The sequence below is a fragment of the Lontra canadensis genome, unplaced genomic scaffold, assembly GCF_010015895.1.
Source record: "Lontra canadensis isolate GAN:19392208 unplaced genomic scaffold, GSC_riverotter_1.0 scaffold214, whole genome shotgun sequence".
Lineage (NCBI taxonomy): Eukaryota > Metazoa > Chordata > Mammalia > Carnivora > Mustelidae > Lontra > Lontra canadensis.
The window spans coordinates 1024880-1044469 of NW_022631208.1; the positions used below are offsets into that span (position 1 = coordinate 1024880).

General features: G+C 35.4%; 1 protein-coding gene across 4 annotated transcripts in view; it reads left to right on the forward strand.

Annotated features, from left to right (window-relative positions):
• Positions 1-17744, forward strand: part of STRN3 (striatin 3) — a 114169-nt gene extending 96425 nt beyond the window's left edge. For all 4 annotated transcript variants that reach the window (XM_032848914.1, XM_032848913.1, XM_032848911.1 and 1 more), the window contains 6 exons: positions 38-159; positions 5578-5745; positions 7003-7143; positions 10352-10459; positions 15910-15996; positions 16081-17744. In XM_032848914.1, the coding sequence (XP_032704805.1) occupies positions 38-159; positions 5578-5745; positions 7003-7143; positions 10352-10459; positions 15910-15996; positions 16081-16250 (796 nt within the window). In that variant the 3' untranslated portion in view covers positions 16251-17744. The remainder of the gene's footprint in view (positions 1-37; positions 160-5577; positions 5746-7002; positions 7144-10351; positions 10460-15909; positions 15997-16080) is intronic.
• The last annotated feature ends 1846 nt before the right edge of the window (positions 17745-19590 follow it).

Sequence of the window (19590 nt, forward strand, 5' to 3'; positions counted from 1 at the left end):
CTTTATAAGTAATTTTTTCCCTCTTTTCCTGTAATAGTGGTCCTGTTCTATCGTTAGCTATTAGTTCTAATGGAGAACAGTGTTTTAGTGGTGGTATTGATGCAACCATCCAGTGGTGGAATATGCCTAGCCCTAATGTGGATCCATATGATACCTATGGTAAGTGAAAGGCTTAAAACATCTTTTTAAGTGAATGGAACTGACAAAATATTATTATAAATTGCTTAAGCAAGTATTAGTCTTCTCATTTAGTTTTCATTTACTATTAATTTGCTTTATTAAATGGGGAAAGTTAAGCAGTATCATACCATGGAATATTTAAGCCTGTGAGTTGGTACTTTATTGTCCAAAAATTTAAAGAAAACTATATTAATTAAAACAATTAATTTTAGTGCTAGTTAACAAAAAGGAAAATAAAATGTAATGAACAATTTTTTAAACTTAAGAAATAGTTTATGTAGTTCAGAAATACTTAGCATGGGGCGCCTGGGTGGCTCAGTGGGTTAAAGCCTCTGCCTTCGGCTTGAGTCATGATCTCAGGGTTCTGGGATCGAACCCCGCATTGGGCTCTCCGCTCAGTGGGGAGCCTGCTTCCTCCTCTCTCTCTGCCTGCCTCTCTGCCTACTTGTGATTTCTGTCTGTCAAATAAATAAATAAAATCTTTAAAAAAAAAAAACAAAAATACTTAGCAGAAGAAAGTAGAAACAAATAGTAGCGCTGTGTAAATCAGTACAACTTTTTAGAGGACAAAAAATTTCTTAATTAAGAAAACCCTTTTACTCACAAATGATACTTTTAAAATCTGTCTCACAGAAATACCTATATCTGTATTCAAATATATTTATAAGGGCATGTTTGTAATTATAAGAAATTAAAACAAAAAGAATATTTATTAATATGAGAAGGTTGAATGAACAGTGATCTACTTAATAGTTGGTGCATTTAAAAAAATTTCAGGAGTGGGACACCTGGGTGGCTCAGTCAGTTAAGTATCTCCTTTCCGCTCAGGTCATGATCCCAGTGTTCTGGGATTGAGTCCCGCATTGGGCTCCTTGCTTAGTGGGGAGCTGCTTCTCCCCTTGCTTGTGCTCTCTCTCAGTCTCTCTCTCTCTGATTGATAAATAAATGAATAAATAACTTTTTTTAAAAAGTACTCTGACTCTAACATTGTTAGACATCAAAAATAAATAAATAAATAAATAAAATCCAGGATCTCTTTGTTCTTTTTATTTAACACACACTTGGTGCTTAAATTTGCCAGGTACGGTGTTAAGCACTATATCAAGAAATAAGAGTTAGTCTAGTGAAAGGACAGACATCAAACAAACAAAGGCATCCCAGTTTATGGCTAGAAATTTTAATAAGCAGTATGAAGATATAGAAATACTATGGAAGATAATATTCTTTAGATATAGTCCAAAATAGTGACATTTACATCACAATCGAAAGCATAAAAGGAAACTTTTAGGGGGCATTTGGGTGGATCAGTCACTTGAGCATCCAACTCTTGGTTTTTGGCTCAGGTAATGATCTCAGGGTCATGGGATTGAGCCCTGTGAGATGCCCCACACTTGGCATGAAGTCTGCTTGAGATAAATAAAATCTTTTTCTTTTCTTTTTCCTAAAGGAAACTTTCAGTAAAGAGTCTTTAATCCAGAAAGTGACCCATAAATCTAGGGTTTATTATTTTTTTAAAAGATTTTGTTTATTTATTTGACAGAGAGAGATCACAAGTAGGCAGAGAGGCAAGAAGAGAGAGAGAGGGAAGCAGGCTCCCTGCTGAGCAGAGAGCCCGATGCAGGGCTCGATCCCATGACCCTGAGATCATGACCCAAGCTGAAGGCAGAGGCTTAAGCCACTGAGCCACCCAGGTGCCCCTAAATACATGGTTTAAAAAGGTGACCCTGGCTATTGTAAGGAGAATAGATTAGGGGTGGGAGAAGTAGAGAAAAGAATACCAATTAATGTTGTAAATTTATAATGTAGTAGTCCAGTAGACTAGTTGAGAGTTATGTTTCTCCATGGTCGTAATGATGGTAAATCACTTCATAGGGGACCTGGGGAAGTAGGGTGGAATAGGAAGAATCTACTGATAAATTGGATTGAGTGGATAAAGTGATGGATAAGTGATTCTTGATTTTGTTACTTTTTAAAACAGCTTTATTGAAATACAATTCACATGCTAAAATTCATCTTTTTTATGTATACAGTTTTTACTATATAGGTAGTATGTATATAGTTTTTACTATATTCACAGGGTTTTACATCCATTACCACTATCTAATTCAGAACATTTTTATCACTACTGCGTTTTTTTTTTTTACATGAACAATTGAGTATATTAAGAACAGGTGTGAGAAGATTAAAGATGGTGAGTTCAGTTTTTAGGCATATTAAGAGATGGCAGTATCAAGTAGCTAATAAGATATGAGAATAGATTGTATAACATAGGGAACGGTGTACTGTTTAGGGCATGAAGAGAAGACAAAATCCTGAACAACTCTGATACTGGGAGGGTGACTAGAGCAGGAAAGCCAACAAAGGAAACTGAGAAGGAGTGGCCTTTGAGGAAGGAGGAAGTGAAGGAAAATGTGGGGTGCAATCATGGAAGTATACCAAAATAAAAAACCATTTTGAAAAGAAGGAAGCAGTCTGCCCTTTCATATGTTGCTGAGAAGTCCAATATTAGGAAGATAGAAAGGTTCCTTTTTTTATGTGACAAATAGGTCACCCAGGTCTTAGCCAGAGGTTGGATGCTGGGACAAAGACCAGAGGGTGAAAGTACCTGTGGGCAACTTTTTAAGGCACACTCTGGATGAAAAGCAGTGTGATAAAAATAACCAAGAAAATAATCTTCAAAGGAAGAAAAATTTCATTAAACTTGATAAAAGAGAGTTCATCATTGGTGATTTCAGCAAGGGCTATTTTGGTGTAATGGTGGTATCAGAAAGCATATTACACTGATTAAGAGAGTGAATGAGAGGTAAAAAAGCATTTTATTCAATATGTTCTTCTGCCGTCTGTTGGAAGGATGATATAATGTTAATGAAGATTTTTGTTTAAGTCAGGAGATTCTGGAGCATCTTTGTTTGCTGTGGTAATGATCCTAAGGAGAAGGAGAATTATTGTGTAGTACAGAAACTGTAAACATGAAAGAAATTAGTGAGTTGAATGGAATCCAAAATTTACCTGGTAGAATTAGCCTTTGAGAAGAAGGTGGACAGTTCTTTACTCCTATCTGAAAGCAAGGAGAAGGTGGCTTTAGACACTAGTAGATTGGATAGAGAAAAGATAAGGGGAGGGGTTTTTATTTCAGTGCTGTAGTTTCTCGGTGAAGTCGATAGAGATAATCATTCATGTGGAAGGAAGTTTGGAAACTGAAAATTCCGGAGATGATAAGAAACAGCTGTGGAATGTGGAGGTTGCTAGAGAAATAGGATTATAGGCTAGATGGTACACAATGTTATTATTAGCCACCGTGTCCATCAAATGATAAATGGGTAAATAAAACATAGTATATCCATACAATGGATATTATACAATAAAAAGAAGTGAAGTACTGAGGCATGCTACATCATGGACAAACCCTGGAAACGTTTTGCTAAGTGCAAGAAGCCCATCACAAAAGATCCTTTGTATGAAATGTCCTGAACAGACAAACTTAAAGAAACAGAGTAGATTAGTGGTTTTGTAGTGCTGCAGAAAAGCAGGAAGGAAGAATTGGGCGGTGGTGGGTGGGAATGGTTAATGAGTGATGAAAGTGTCCTAAAATTGATGTGCTGATGATTGTATAACTCTGTGAACATAATAAAAGCCATTGTATTTGGCCGCCTGGGTGGCTCAGTCGTTAAGTGTCTGCCTTCAGCTCAGCTCATGATCCCAGCATGATCCCAGGATCGGGGGATTGAGCTCCGCTTTGGGCTCCCAGCTCAATGGGAAGCCTGCTTCTCCCTCTTCCGCTCCCCCTGGTTGTATTCCCTCTTACTGTCTCACTCTCTCTCTCTGTCAAATAAATAATAAAATAATATACAGACAAAAGGTTGATATCCAGGATCTATAAAGAACTTCTCAAACTCAACACACACAAAACAGATAATCATATCAAAAAATGGGCAGAAGATATGAACAGACACTTCTGCAATGAAGACATACAAATGGCTATCAGACACATGAAAAAATGTTCATCATCACTAGCCATTAGGGAGATTCAAATTAAAACCACATTGAGATACCACCTTACACCAGTTAGAATGGCCAAAATTAGCAAGACAGGAAACAACGTGTGTTGGAGAGGATGTGGAGAAAGGGGAACCCTCTTACACGGTTGGTGGGAATGCAAGTTGGTGCATCCACTTTGGAGAACAGTGTGGAGATTCCTCAAGAAATTAAAAATAGAGCTTCCCTATGACCCTGCAATTGCACCACTGGGTATTTACCCCAAAGATACAGATGTAGTGAAAAGAAAGGCCATCTGTACCCCACTGTTTATAGCAGCAATGGCCACGGTTGCCAAACCATGGAAAGAACCAAGATGCCCTTCAACGGACGAATGAATAAGGAAGATGTGGTCCATATACACTATGGAGTAGTATGCCTCCATCAGAAAGGATGAATACCCAGCTTTAGTAGCAACATGGAGGGACTGGAAGAGATTATGCTGAGTGAAATAAGTCAAGCAGAGAGAGTCAATTATCATATGGTTTCACTTATTTGTGGAGCATAACAAATAACATGAAGGACGAGGGGAAATGGAGAGGAGAAGGGAGTTGAGGGAAATTGGAAGGGGAGGTGAACCATGAGAGACTATGGACTCTGAAAAACAACCTGAGGGTTTTGAAGGGGGAGGGGTTGGAGGTTGGGGGAGCCAGGTGGTGGGTATTAAAGAGAGCACGTATTGCATGGAGCACTGGGTGTGGTGCAAAAACAATGAATACTGTTACGCTGAAGAATTAAAGAAATTAAAAAAAAAACTTACAGTAAAACACTAAGGTCAAAATCACTGTGGGGAAGTAAAAATGATAGTGTGTAAGTAAAAAATAAAAAATAAAATAATAAAATAAGTTTTTTTAAAAAACCATTGTATTATACACTTTTTTTTGGTTAAAGATTTTATTTGAGAAAGAGAGAGTGAGTGGGGAGGTGAGGGGCCAAGGGAGAGGGACCAGCAGACTCCCTCTGTGTGTGGAGCCTGACAAGGGGCTCCACTCCAGGACCCTGAGATGATGACCTGAGCCAAAGCCAGACACTTGATCAACCACCCAGGCACCCCCTTGAATTGTATACTTTAAATTGGTGAATTATATGGTATGGGAATTCTGTGTCATTAAAGCTGTTTTATAGAAAGTGTAATGTTCTTTATAGAAAATTCTAAGAATACAGGAAAGTATTGTGGGGAAGATAAAAAAATAACCCATAATTCTACAGCTTAGAGATGGCCAATGTGTACATTTTGGTTATCTTCTTAGGGCTATTATATGTGGTCTTTATACTTAATTATGTGATAAGTTATATTTATCCAAAACATTTCTTTCCAACGTCTTTTAGCTAATTTTTGTTTGTTTGTTGTTTTTTTCCCAGAGCCAAATGTTCTAGCTGGCACTTTAGTTGCACATACAGATGCTGTCTGGGGTCTTGCTTATAGTGGCATAAAGAATCAATTACTGTCTTGTTCAGCAGATGGCACTGTTAGGTTATGGAATCCACAAGAAAAATTGCCATGTATTTGCACTTACAATGGAGACAAGGGTAAGTAAATTTTGCCCTGTAAAAAAAGCTGTTTTTTTTTTTTAAACTTGGAAATAGAAATGACGAAGCAAATGATTTACTATTCTTCTGTTACTCTAAGAGAGATAATGAAATAATTTTATAAAGCTTGTGATGATCTTTGTACTCCTAGTCATTTTTTATAAAAAAGAAAGGAGTTTTGCAAGTATATTCTGTAGCTTGGTGCTTTTTGACCTTTTCCAGGACATGTCCAATTTAAAAAATAAAACTCTTTGAAATAGTGAAGTAGACAAATGAGGCTGTTCATAGGAACAACATGAGGGCCTCCACTTCCTGTAGTTGCCTGCCCAGAAAGACTTGAAGGGATCACAGTCTTAAGCATACCTAATATGTAAGAGCACACTGATGAGAAATATCATAATCATTGAATTAGCACCCTTAAGTGGGAAGTACAGACTGAATAACAGGTAGAATTTCAGGTGTTTTCCTGTCAAAGAAAGCTGTAAGCAATTTGCTTTTTGATACCATTTATTTATATACATACGTTTGTGTACTGGTATTAGTCATGTTTTCAAGACATTTTTAAGTTATTTTAAAAATCAGACCTTTTATTTTTATTAAAAACTGTTTTCTCTTAAAGCATTTTAGGTAAATAGTATACACTTATTTTGTAGGGTCTCTTAGATACCTTAGTGATTCTACTAATTTTTCAATTACCCAAACTTTTGAGGTAAAAATTTATTTAGACATTTATTGCTTACTTCATCTAATTTATTGCTTGACACTCTGGATTTTACCTAGCTGTGCATTAATCTGGCCATTTGAATATTAAAGACAGAAATTGCTGCTCAGGACATGGTAGGATGGTATTGCATCAGTGAATTCCAGATCCAGGCTTTATTTTCACAGATTGAAAATTCCAACTTGTGTGAGCTACTTGATAAGGCTTATAGGTCTTAAACAGGTGCAATCTCCCAAGATAGTGATGTGAGAATGCTAATTTATCATTTTACATTAAAAAAATGAAATAACTAATGTACATATCTTCTCATAACTTTGAGCCCTCTAATTGTAGTTTTCTTACACTGTTAAATAGAGTGTTATAACAACTAAAAATAATTGAGGGAAAGTTATCTGTTATATCTCACTATCCTAATGTAATTGTTCTCCTTTTCATTATTGACATTATTTCAGCAATACTTGAATTCCTTTTTTTTATTAGTAAAGCAGGGATTTCTAAATTGTTTTTACATTGGATCTCTTTGGGCTTCTTTTCAGAGCATGGAATACCTACATCGGTTGACTTTATAGGCTGTGATCCAGCTCATATGGTGACCTCTTTCAACACTGGTAGTACAATAATTTATGATTTAGAAACATCACAGTCATTGGTGATGCTTTCATCACAGATAGATTCTGGTAAGTTTTCATAGGTTTCTTTGAAACCTTAAAAAAGATTATTATGGGGTGCCTGGGTGGCTCAGTGGTTTAAAGTCTCTGCCTTTGGCTCAGGTCTTGATCCAAGGGTTCTGGGATCCAGCCCCACATCGGGCTCTCTGCTCAGCAGGGAGCCTGCTTCCCCTTCTCTCTCTGCCTGCCTCTCTGCCTACTTGTGATCTCTGTCAAATAAATCAATAAAATCTTTTTAAAAAAGGATTATTATACAATAGAAGGTATCTTTAAGTTTTATATTTTGACTGTTTGAATTTATGATGAAAAAGTTTCAGTACATTATAGGTATATTTATTTACATTGTTTTTGCAATTTTCTCAAATTATGCTTAAAAGCTTGGAGAAACATTTAGAGGACAGAGAATGTAAGAGCAATGTAAGTGTGAAAGCATGGGAAATAATTTTAAAGTTTTAATGGAAATACGTGTGAAAGTAGAGAAAATAATATAAGCCTGAGGAAAGCATCATCCATCTCTATTAATTATGTATGAATGGCCAGTGTTGCTATTGTAGACTGTGATTTGTGCTTTACAGTTTATTTAAATAAGGTTCCAAATAAGGTCTATGCATTGTAATTGATTGATAATGTGTCTCAGGTATCTTCTCATCTGTAGGTTCCCCCTCCATCTCTTCTTTTTCCCTTGAATTTTTTGTTTGAAGAAATTAAATCATTTATCCATCATTTATCAGTCACTTATCAGATTGAATCATTTATCAACCTGTAGTCTCCACAGTGTGGATTTTGCTGGTATCATCCTTGTGGTATCATTTAATGTGCTTTCTCTTTTCATTTTGTTTCCTATAAATAGAGGAGGCTTACTCAAATTCAGGTTTAATATTTTTATTTGTCTTCATTATAAAGTTTTTCAGTGTTTTTGGCAAGACTATAGTAATTTGTGAGCTTTTATCAGAAATAAATATTGTCTGGTTGTTTATCTTTTTCTTAAGTTTTCAGTCTTGATGATCATTGCCTAGGTCCATTAATGCATTAATTCTGTTGAAGAATGATTTTTCTAATTCTTTCCTTCCTACTTCACTTATTATCTAGAATATTTCTGTAAAAAAAGAATACCCCTCATCATAATTTGATTAATCTGGAGTTAGTGATTATAAGTGAAGGGGAAGATCAGTTATTGATCCCTTCCCCACTTTATCAGTTTTCAAAATAATGAGGTGGTTTCCTAGCATTACCCGAAGGTGACTTTTGAGTCTTTGGGGTGTTTTTATTACCATTATAATCTCTAATAAATGTATCTGATGTGTTTCAGTCTGTTGCGGGTATTACCTTTATCACTCCTCAGATTGTTTCATCTTTAGCCAGTGGGAGCTTATTCAGGTTTTGCTCTTGAGTCCTTTTGACATGACTCTGCTAATCATTGATAACTTTCTTACTTTCTGATATGGCAAGATGTTTTAGGTTCATCTTGTTCATTTTGTGCCCCAGACTGAAATCATGCATTTCCCTAAGGAGCCATGGTTTCTTTTAGTGGAAAATGGCACTTAGAGACTATAATATAGGTATAGGGCTTTTGGGTTGGTGCCCATAGATTTTATGGCTCTTGAATTGCTTGTTGGTTTGGGCTTCTTCAGTGAACAGAGCTAGAAATGCATTTTTAAAAAATAAAAAGAACGATAAATTCATACAAATACTTCCCATTCAAATTGAGATTTATCTTTTTGCTTTTTACCTCATCTTAATCATGCTCAAACTCTTGGTTGTCAGCAAAATCATCATCATCATCATCTCTTTTTTTATTTATTCCACAATATAGGTAGAGTCATCTCAAAATAATAAAAATGACACCACCACCAATAGTTTGATTACTGATAATAGTTTCATATGAATGGTGTATTCCATTTGGGATGGGACATCTAATTACTCTGCTTTCAAGTCACTTGAAGTGGTTCATTTCTTTGTGTTTATACCTCAATTGGACATGCAGTTACACTCATTTGTTTAATTTTACTTTTCCTTTTGTGTGTGTGTGTGTGTGTGTGTGTGTGTGTGTATGAGTGCCTTTAAAAAATCATTTTATAATTATTTAAACCATTTAAATGGCTTCATGGTCAAATCAAATCTCAAACAAAATTAGTCAAAGAAGTGTCTTTCCTGGCATCTTTTCAACTCTAGTCCCTTTCTCCCTTTCACACAGGTAATGTGTCTAAGTTAAGTGTTCTTGTATGTGTGTGGAATGACTGATGTAGTTAAAATCTAATAAATGTTGATGATATTTTTCCATTAGTTTTGATCCCTTTAGTTTCTTCCTCATCTCTAATAAGAAATTAAGAACTTGGTAGCAGAGAAAGGTTTCATTCCTAAGAACATTAATTCCTGTTCTTGGTGTTTTTTTGTGAGTGTGGGTAGGATGGGGGTTGTTCCTTGCAAATATCTAATTTTCACTTGCAAGCAAATTTGTTCATTAAATGCTTGTAATTCATTTATGGACTGTTTGTTTAAAATAATAATTACTGTGGCTCTTTTAAAATTCTAAACCACCTATACTGATAGTCTGCATTAAAATATTCCTAATTTTTCCTTGAGTTTAGTGCTGTCCATATTATAGAACATGATAGCTTACACTAACATTTTTAAAGAAACTGTATCTCTCGGGACGCCTGGGTGGCTCAGTGGGTCAAAGCCTCTGCCTTTGGCTCAGGTCATGATTCCAGGGTCCTGGGATTGAGCCCCACATTGGGCTCTCTGCTCAGCAGGGAGCTTGCCTCCCCCTCTCTCTCTGCCTACTTGTGATCTCTGTCTGTCAAATAGATAAATAAAACCTTAAAAACAAACAAAAAAACCTATCTCTCCAGAGCTCTAGTTTTAGTTTTCAGATTTTTCTTTTATACAAATGCTTTAATTTTTTAATGATTCCTGTTTGTTGATAAGCTTAAAAAGGCTATCCGCCAGGGTTGCCTGGGTGGCTCAGTCTGTTAAGCATCTGCCTTCAGCTCAGGTCATGATCCCAGGATCCCGGGATCAAGCCCCATGTTGGGTTCCCTGCTCAGTGGGACTCAGTGAGGAGTCTTCTTCCTCGTCCTTCTTCTCCCTTTGCCCTTCTTCTCCTGCTCGTGTTCTCTCTCTCTCAAATAAAATCTTAAAAAGAAAAAAGAGAGCTATTATCCAAATTTTAATCGAAAGCTTGAACTTTAGTGCATTTTCTTCCTTTATTTTTCAGGTTTAAAATCCAGTAATCACATTAACAGAGTAGTAAGTCATCCCACACTTCCTGTTACAATAACTGCTCATGAAGATAGACACATCAAATTTTTTGACAATAAAACGGGTAAGTAGGTTGTCGTATATTCTTCTTAGTCTTAGTAAATTTGAGATGATCAAAAATGCTATTCTTTTTATGTAAGACATACTGACTTTTTGCCTAAAAAATTGCCAAGTTGAACTATTTCAACTCAGATTTTTGCTTTATTTAATGTAGTACACTTACATGTTAAGTTCTGTCCTTAAGTCTATATAATACTTTGCCTACCAATTATGTTTTTCTCCATGTCATGTTAAATATAAACCCATCCATTTGAAATTTCTTCTTCATTTTCTGTTGTGAAAGGTCTCTTTCTAGGGTTTAGTATTTCAGATACGCTCTTAGAATTATTCCTCAGGAGATGAAATGTGAAAGAGTGAAATAGGAGATGAAATAGTGGAAATTGTTAATTGTTATTTTCCCTCTATTTCTTATTGTGAGGAAACTTACCAGTTATATAGAAGTCAAATTAAATTTTAATTTGGCCTTAGGGTTGTTTTTTCTTAATGACCTCTGTTTCATCTTTCCTTAGAATACCACATAGAATACTATTGGTGCTCAGTTAGGCTCTTTTGAGAAGCTAAAACCAGGGGTATTGAAGGATTTCCAAGTAAGAAACCTAAAAGTTAATTGCAGCATTACTGCAGGGCAACAGATTATCAAGCAAGACAGCAAATCAGAACTACAGATTTCTCTTTGATACCTCATTCATTCAAGAAGGTTCCACGCCAGACGTCATGAGCTTTAAACTCATGACCCTAAGATCAAGAGTCAGATGCTCTATTGACTGAGCCAGCCAGGTGCCCCTCTACAGATTTCTCTTTGAAGGTTATGTAGGATGTGGTTATAATTATTAATCTTTAGAGTCTTAAACTAAATCCCCATGTTCGGGTAACACTCTAATGGACAGATTCCTTTTAACTCAGTAGAAGTTGAGCAGAGAATGGATATTTACAGCCTGTGTCTCAAAGGAAAGAAGATTCATATTTGTATGAAAATTCTCAGTTTAGCACCTTCTCAAAACAATTCTATGAACATTCTTATGAAGCCTCATTGTCTTCCTTTGCTGCAAGCACAGATATAATTTCCTTTGTATTTCTGAAAAGATTTTTTAGATTAACTATTGGAGATTTACATTTAGGTTTGTAAAGGGAGGGTCAGGAATTTTAGTAGTTGTGTTAACAGCAAAGTGTGAGTCTCTAGAGCTGTTTTATTGGCAGAAATCAAGAAAATGGTAATAAAATTTTATTTAATAACAACTAGCATATATATGTATAACTTGTATGTTATACATGTAAGTATAACAGTCTTTCAGATTGTTTAAAAATTCTACCAATTTATTCTTTCTGTTAATTAGTCTAGTTACTTTCTCTGTAATGTAAAGACAAAGCAGTAGGCTCCTAGCAATGGCAGCAGTCTTTCTAAATCCATCTTACTTCCCACTCAGGTACATACACATAACAACATTGAGTTAAATTAAACTGTAAATTGTGGTCCGGTATACTGTTTCCAGAGAAACTTTTCCCTGAAAATTGGTAATTCATTTAAATGTGATAAACTAGAATATTTTCGTAGCTGGTCTAGTGTTAACAGCTAAGTTTTTAATAGAGTATTATTTTGTCAAGTGACTGTTGTATTTATTGAATTTTTTAATCTAAAACATAGAAATTGATACTGTGGATGAATTCAATGAATTCTTAGATTTTAACAAAAAGAATATATTTAGCTTTTGTATTCTGCGTGGCACTGGCTGCTATCATGTATAAGATGTGGTTTCTCTTCTCTGGGAGCTTATCATTTTGGGACAATAGGACACGTGTCTCTGTGTGTGTGCACGTGCACTCATGTGCAGTAAGATGAGTCATGCTAGATAAAGGAGTCTTCATAGTGAGGGTTTGATCTTTTCCTTGAAGAAATGGTAAGTTTTATTGTTTGTGTGTACGTGTTTGTTTTTAAGTGAAGAAGGTAGTGGGAAACTCCAGTGGGCCTATTTTGAGCAGAGTCAGCATGGTGGTAGGAACGTGGGCTGGAACAAAAGTATCTTATAGGTAAAGCTAAAGAGGTAAGTTTGAAGAAGGGAAAAAGAAACCGTTGAGGAGAACTTCTCAGCACCAGGCTAAGAATAATGGATTTTTGTTTATGCTGTATACTGTGAAAACCACTTAAGATATTTGAGCAGGGGTTTGTAAAATTGGTTTAAAAAGATTCTTTAAATTGTATTACCTGGTAGATCTTTGACTTTAAAGAGTTTGTAATTTCAGTTTCTACTGTTTGTTCTGGAAAGATATTAAGGGCTCATGATTTTTTAAAATTTTGGTAGAGGTACAAATTTGAGTTGCATATACCGTGCCTGAGAAACTTTGCTAGTGATGGTGAGTTTGGAAAAAGGTGTACAAGTGAGGAATATGGAAGAGTTGGAGACAGAAGATCCTGAATTTGTTGTGGACTCATTCATTTGGCACACTTTATTGTCTGCCATGTCCCTGACATAGTTTTCAACTGTTAGGTTCAGTTTCCTGAATAGAACAGACAAAATGTCTGGTCCTCTTATGTCTGGTCTACATTTTTTAAAAAATATCTATTTTGTCTCCATTTCATAGAGTCTCACAATATTGATTACCCAAGTCAGAGGGCTTAAGGTGCCAGAGAGGCGAGAACAGACTGCATGTATTCTCTGTTTCCCTCCGTTATAGGAGGCGTTAACTTTGGTCAGTGAAGAGAGGTAGTAGCAGAGACATGGGGAAAAAGTGAAATTGGTTAAATGGGAAAAGCCACAAGTATATGTTGCTAAAGACAGAGTCCTAACTCTCGGGAAGTGTCAGAAGTTTTGTGACTTCTGTGGTCACCAGTGGAAGCCCAGCATCCGACTTAGTTCAGCATTCTACTTCTTTATTCCTGTGTAGTCTGAAGGAGTCATTTAAATTTTAAAGTGACCTTCTGACTGTGTGGAGAGGAAGGGTTGACTCTCAATTGACTTAGCATATCATAGGATTAATTTAGTGCACAGACAGGAGAACTGGAGGCAAACTGGGCAAATTATAGTAAGTACCCTTGAAGAAGTGAGTAAACCTGCTTTTTGGATGAAAGAATTCTTTGGTTTAAGACATGTTACACGCATCCTGCATCTCCTGAGATGCAGGATCATTCTCAGGAGAGAAGTTGGAACTAGATTTGTGAATTAAGAGTTACCATCATAAATAATGACATTTTAAAGGAAGCTAATGATGCTTGGTATTTAACCTCTGATGATTTGAGATTATTGTCCTGGTGACCAGCTATTTCATGCTTGTTTTTTTTATAGGAATGTTGGGAGGAATGGATTCTAGATTTCTGTTTTTTTTTTTTTTTTTAAGATTTTATTTATTTACTTGACAGAGATCACAAGTAGGCAGAGAGGCAGGCAGAGAGAGGGAAGCAGGCTCCCTGCTGAGCAGAGAGCCCGATGTGGGGCTCGATCCCAGGACCCTGGGACCATGACCAGAGCTGAAGGCAGAGGCTTTAACCCACTGAGCCACCCAGGCACCCCAGATTCTAGATTTCCGATGAGTTATATTAGACTATGCATTTAAAGATAGTATGTTGAATGATTCTTTTGTTCTTCAAGGTAGCAAAGAAGAATCTCTAAAATTATTCTGTTAGTATTAGTGAGAAACAGACAAATGTGGTTTGAAATGATAGACTGATTTTGTACTTAACTGATGACCTTAGTATTGCCAGAAAGTGATAGGACCTTTTATGTTTTCAGAGTAACTTTTGCACATTTGATTATGTTGTGGTTTTATATGCAGGCTAGGAGCTGTAGCAAACAATGAAAGTAGATATAGTTCATGTCCCATTGTGGAATGTCATCAGGGGACCAAAAACATGGCACATGATTCTAACTAGAATTCTGAAGAAGGCTTCTCATTAGGAGCAACACAGACATTTGAATAATAAAGACTCATTGCTGAATGAAAGGGGAGGTAATTTTAGAAATACCAGTATTCGCTATTTTATTCCCTTCTTGGATGAATCAGTTTATGATACTACTTTCCATCCACCAAAGGTATATATTGCCAGTGCAGAGGCCAATCCTCTTGTCCCTAAGATATTTATGCAACATAACTTTGTACTTGTTTTTTAATTTTAACTTGCCATTAAATCCCATTTTCCAGAATATTGTTTTTGCTACTGTCTGGGGAAATCCAGAATAATTTCTCTAATATACTCTCACCCTCCCCCCTTTCTTATTTCTGATGTATAAAATGATTGACATTTCAAAGGATAAATGAATCTGATAATAGAATCTTTAGTTAGGAATATATCCTCCAGTGATTTATTTATTAGTAACCCTGTATATAAAATAACCTTTACGTCTCTTAATGAGAGAGATTTTTTTTCTGTATTTAGTTTAATTCCACTTTATATGATCTTGAGCCTTTGATGCAACCATATAGTCATTATGTTTTCCACTGCCTGCCAGATACTGTCAGATTCATGTCATACAGATGTCTTTTTTAGGAATAACTAGGAAAGTTCTGCATTAGATTTCAAATTCTCTTTAAAAAATTATTACAGGTGTACCTCTGTGGGTTCAGTTTCACACCACTGCAGTAAAGCTCATTGTCATTAAAGTATGTCAAATGAATTTTGGTTTCCCAGTGTATATAAAAGTCGTGTTTATACCATACTGTTGTCTACTAAGTGTGCAATAGCATTGTGTCTAAAAAACCAAATGTATGTACCTTAATTAAAGAATATTTATTGCAAAAAAATTGTTAACCATTGCTTAGCTTTCACCAAGTTGGAGGCACTCATCACAGATCACCATGACAAATACAATAATAATGAAAAGGTTTTCAATATTGAAGAATTACCAAAATGTGATGGAGACACAAAGTGAGCAAATGCTGTTGGAAAATGGTGCCAGTAGATTTGTTCAACACAGGGTTGCCACAGATCTTCATTTTGTAAAAAACAAAACAAAACAAAAAAAACCCCAAAAACCTGCAGTATCTTTGAAGCACAATAAAGTGTAAGGTATACCTGTGGTACTGGGTGAACCTTGAAAACTTTAAGTGACAGAAGGCAGACACAAAAAGCCACATGATATTGTATGATTTCAACTGTATGAAGCATCCAGAATAGGCCAAATCATAGTGAGAGAAAGCAGATTAGTGGTAACCAGGGACTTGGGGGAAGGGAGATATAGGGAGTGATTGCTTAATGGGTACGGGTTTCCTTTTGCAGTGATGAAAATGTTCTGAACTGGATAATGGTGATGGTCGCATATCATTGCGAATGTTCTAAAAGCCACTGAATGATACCTTCCCAAATGGTTAAAATGGTAAATTTTATGTTACATGTATTTTATCACAGTAAAAAATATATTGCTATAGTGATTGTCTATTTTATGTTGATGCTATATTATGGTTTCTGATCTCGCAAGTTAGTAACTCTTTGTGAAAATTTTATCTTCTGTGTTATGTTTTATTTAGGTAAAATGATCCATTCTATGGTAGCTCATTTGGATGCTGTTACAAGTCTAGCAGTAGATCCTAATGGAATCTACCTGATGTCTGGAAGTAAGTCTGAACTTCCTGTACTGCCACAAGCTTTATAAAAGAATTGTTACTCAATAATGTACGTTATTTATTCTTTTATTACAGGCCATGACTGTTCTATTAGATTGTGGAATTTGGACAGCAAGACATGTGTGCAAGAAATAACAGCACATAGGAAGAAATTAGATGAATCAATTTATGATGTTGCTTTCCATCCATCAAAAGCATATATTGCCAGTGCAGGGGCTGATGCCCTTGCCAAAGTATTTGTGTGAATCAACAAAAACTCACATCTTAACAACAAATTTGCTTGGACAAAAAGAGGGTCTGCATCACTGCCATCTGAAAGGTTACTGATATGACACTACATGTGATCTGCTTGCTGAAAACTATTGGAGGCAGGCATAAATTGATGGAAATCACATCTTAATGTCAGGCTCATTAATTTAACTGTAATTACTGTATCTTGTGGGACAAATAAAAAGGACTCCATTATTTGTGGCCTGTACTGGATATGAACTGAGCGTATGTCTGTTTTTTAGGTATCTTTAAGCCAATGTGGAGTCTGATCTTACAAAAGACTTTTATTTTGGACTCTGTGTGCTGCCTTAGGGTTAGGAATGTGGTGCTCTTGTTGGGGGGGAAGTGAGCTCCAAGAGTAGCTTTTTTTCATCTCTTAGTGATTTTTCTGTTTATCAGTTGAATGCCACAGATTCCCTTTTAAACTTATTTTGCTTTAAAAAAAAAAAAAAGAAAGAAAATTTAACTTAAAATATTTTAGCATTAGTTGCACAAAATGTTTGGATAAAATTCTAGTTTTTATAAGTCTTTTTATATATTTAGCCTGTCACAACAGTGCTCAAGATTGTATTGAAGTTTTTCTGCATTATACAACCCTAAAACACAGAGATCTCACTGACCCGCTGCCGTGTAACCACACTTTTTCCTTCTTTTGCCTAATACAGCTCAGCTAAGTCCTTCCATAAAGATGCTAAATCACCTTCATCATCACATAATTGTCTTCATATACCAAGGACTATTAAGTGTATTAAAATGAAACAGTGGGGTTTAATACTCCAAATGAACTCTTTAAAAAGAAAAAAAAAAAAACTAATCTTGGCATCCTATCACTATGTGATATTTTGTACATCTTACTGTATTTACAAGTTTATTTATCAAGGATTATCCATCTTGCTAATAGCCTATTATTTATTTCACTTTTTGTTGATCTTTATATCCTTTTATTAATGTGCTAAAGGAACCTGTATATCTATTTTGGAACTCTCTGAATAGTCTAAAATAGACTAAAAATTGAATATTTTATAGTTTAAGTTACAAACCAAGGTGATTTCCCCCATATGCATATCTTGGTTTACCATGATTCCAAACAAAAACTATCTTGTTTAAAAATATTTGGAGTAAAATTTTATTTGCATTACAAATAGGATACAAAAATAGTTGAATCAGGATACAGAAATCTGCTGTGTTTGGATTAGTTATCCCTGTTTTATTTTTTCAGATGTGCTTAATTTTATGGTGTAACTAAAGATTTTGTTTGTGTAATGCATGATTAAGACAATAAAGTATTTTTTCTAGTCTTCCAAAAACTTTTCTGATCAGTTTGCGAGTTTTGATGAGTTTTGTAAGGTTTTTGTTTTACAAACTATGAATCAGCAAATTTTTAAGATTGTACGACATAGCAAACGTACAGCTGTTGAAAAATAATGTATATAAAATGCATATAATAAATATTAAATTGTGTACCTGTATGTTACTGTTGGCTACATTATTTTGTGTTGATTTAATAAAGTGCAATACTTTACTCTCCATCATTAAACTAGGAAATGGAGATGATTTCTCAGTGAGTCCTTCATTTTTATGCTGTTCTATTAAACTTTGTATTGCTTATTAAGACTCTAATTAAAGATTAGGACAGTTAACACTATTAAGAATGACTTTCTACGTATTTCACCCCATTTGGGAATCTTAAAAAGTCTTCTATTAGGGGCGTCTGGGTGGCTCAGTGGGTTAGGCCTCTCCCTTCGGCTCAGGTCATGATCCCAGGGTCCTGGGATTGAGCCCCTCATCGGGCTCTCAGCTCAGCAAGGGGCCTGCTTCCTCCTCGCTCTCTGCCTGCCTCTCTGCCTACTTGTGATCTCTGTCAAATAAATAAAATCTTTAAAAAAAAAAAAAGTCTTCTATTAAAGTAAGTTAGATAATTCACAATAACCAAAAAAAAAAGAAAAAGTAGAGATCCAGTATTAAATCTTTTCCTTAAGTGTTTTTTGTTTTGTTTTGTTTTGTTTTGTTTTTTTGACAGAGAAAGAGAGCGAGAGGGAGTACAAGCAGGGGAAGGGGGAGAGGGAGAAACAGTCTTCCCATGGAGCAAGGAGCCAGATGTAGGGCTTGATCCCATGACCTGAGCGGAAGGCAGATGCTTAATGACTTAGCCACCCAGGTGCCCCTTAAATGTTCTGTTTATTAAATCTGGATTTCAGTTAATAGTGTTGTCATTCCTATCTAGCCATAACTATTTCCACAAAAAAGCAAAGCAGAGAATAAACTGCATTACTCAATTAAAAGTTGTTCTTATAAATAATAAGTATCTTGAAGCTTTTTCTTTCAACAAGGTAATATCCTTTTTTGAAGAAAATTGGAAATGGAATTAGAGGGTAACAAAACTTAAGTGGCCAAATTCTGTCTGAATTATTAGTGCAAAAAAAAATTACATTGTGTGTACAGTGAGAAATTGTGTTTTCTACATAAAAATACAAGTGTCAATTTTAGTCATTGCTGGTGAAATACTAAAATTTTTCAGAAATTTTCTTGAAGTGATAGAATTTTTTGTTTTCTGAAGATTCAACTTAATGAATAAAGTAAAAGGCATATTTTCTCCTTTTTTATTTTTCTCCTTAGTTTTTGAAAATAACAGTTTTTCCAAAGGTAGTATGGTTTCCGGCACCTATTCCAAACTGATGTGTTACTGTTTAACTTGATTGTCATCATCGCAGAGCATAAGCATTCACCTCTTGGGATGTGTTAAAACTGAAATGAATAAAAATTAGTATAGATGTTTATTTTTCTCTTCTCTACTTTGGTTGTATTCTTCTCTCCAGTGTTAAATGTTTGGAAGAGACTAAAGGATGCAAAAAGAGAAAGTCTTATTTTGTGTGCTCCCTTTTGTGACTTATATAGGAAGTTATGTAGACTGATTTGACTATGAAATGGTGCTTTTTAAAGAATATTTTTGTATACAAATGTTAATCTGTTGACTTTCTCAGTATTTAATCATAATCTGCCCTTTTCATACTTTATTTTTGTGTAATTTTCTCACATTTCAAAGTTATCCACTAACGAGTAGTACCTCATTTAACACCTTAAATGTTATAAAAAGCCTAGCGTATTTGAAATTTAGGCATGCCTGCTAAAGTTGGATTGTAATACATCTTTTTAAAAATCCTTTTACTCCCTTTTACTTAACGCTTTTTTTTTTTAAAAAAAAGATTTTATTTATTTGACAGAGATCACAAGTAGGCAGAGAGAGAAGGGGAAGCAGGCTCCCTGCTGAGCAGAGAGCCCGATGTGGGGCTCGATCCCAGTACCCTGGGATCATGA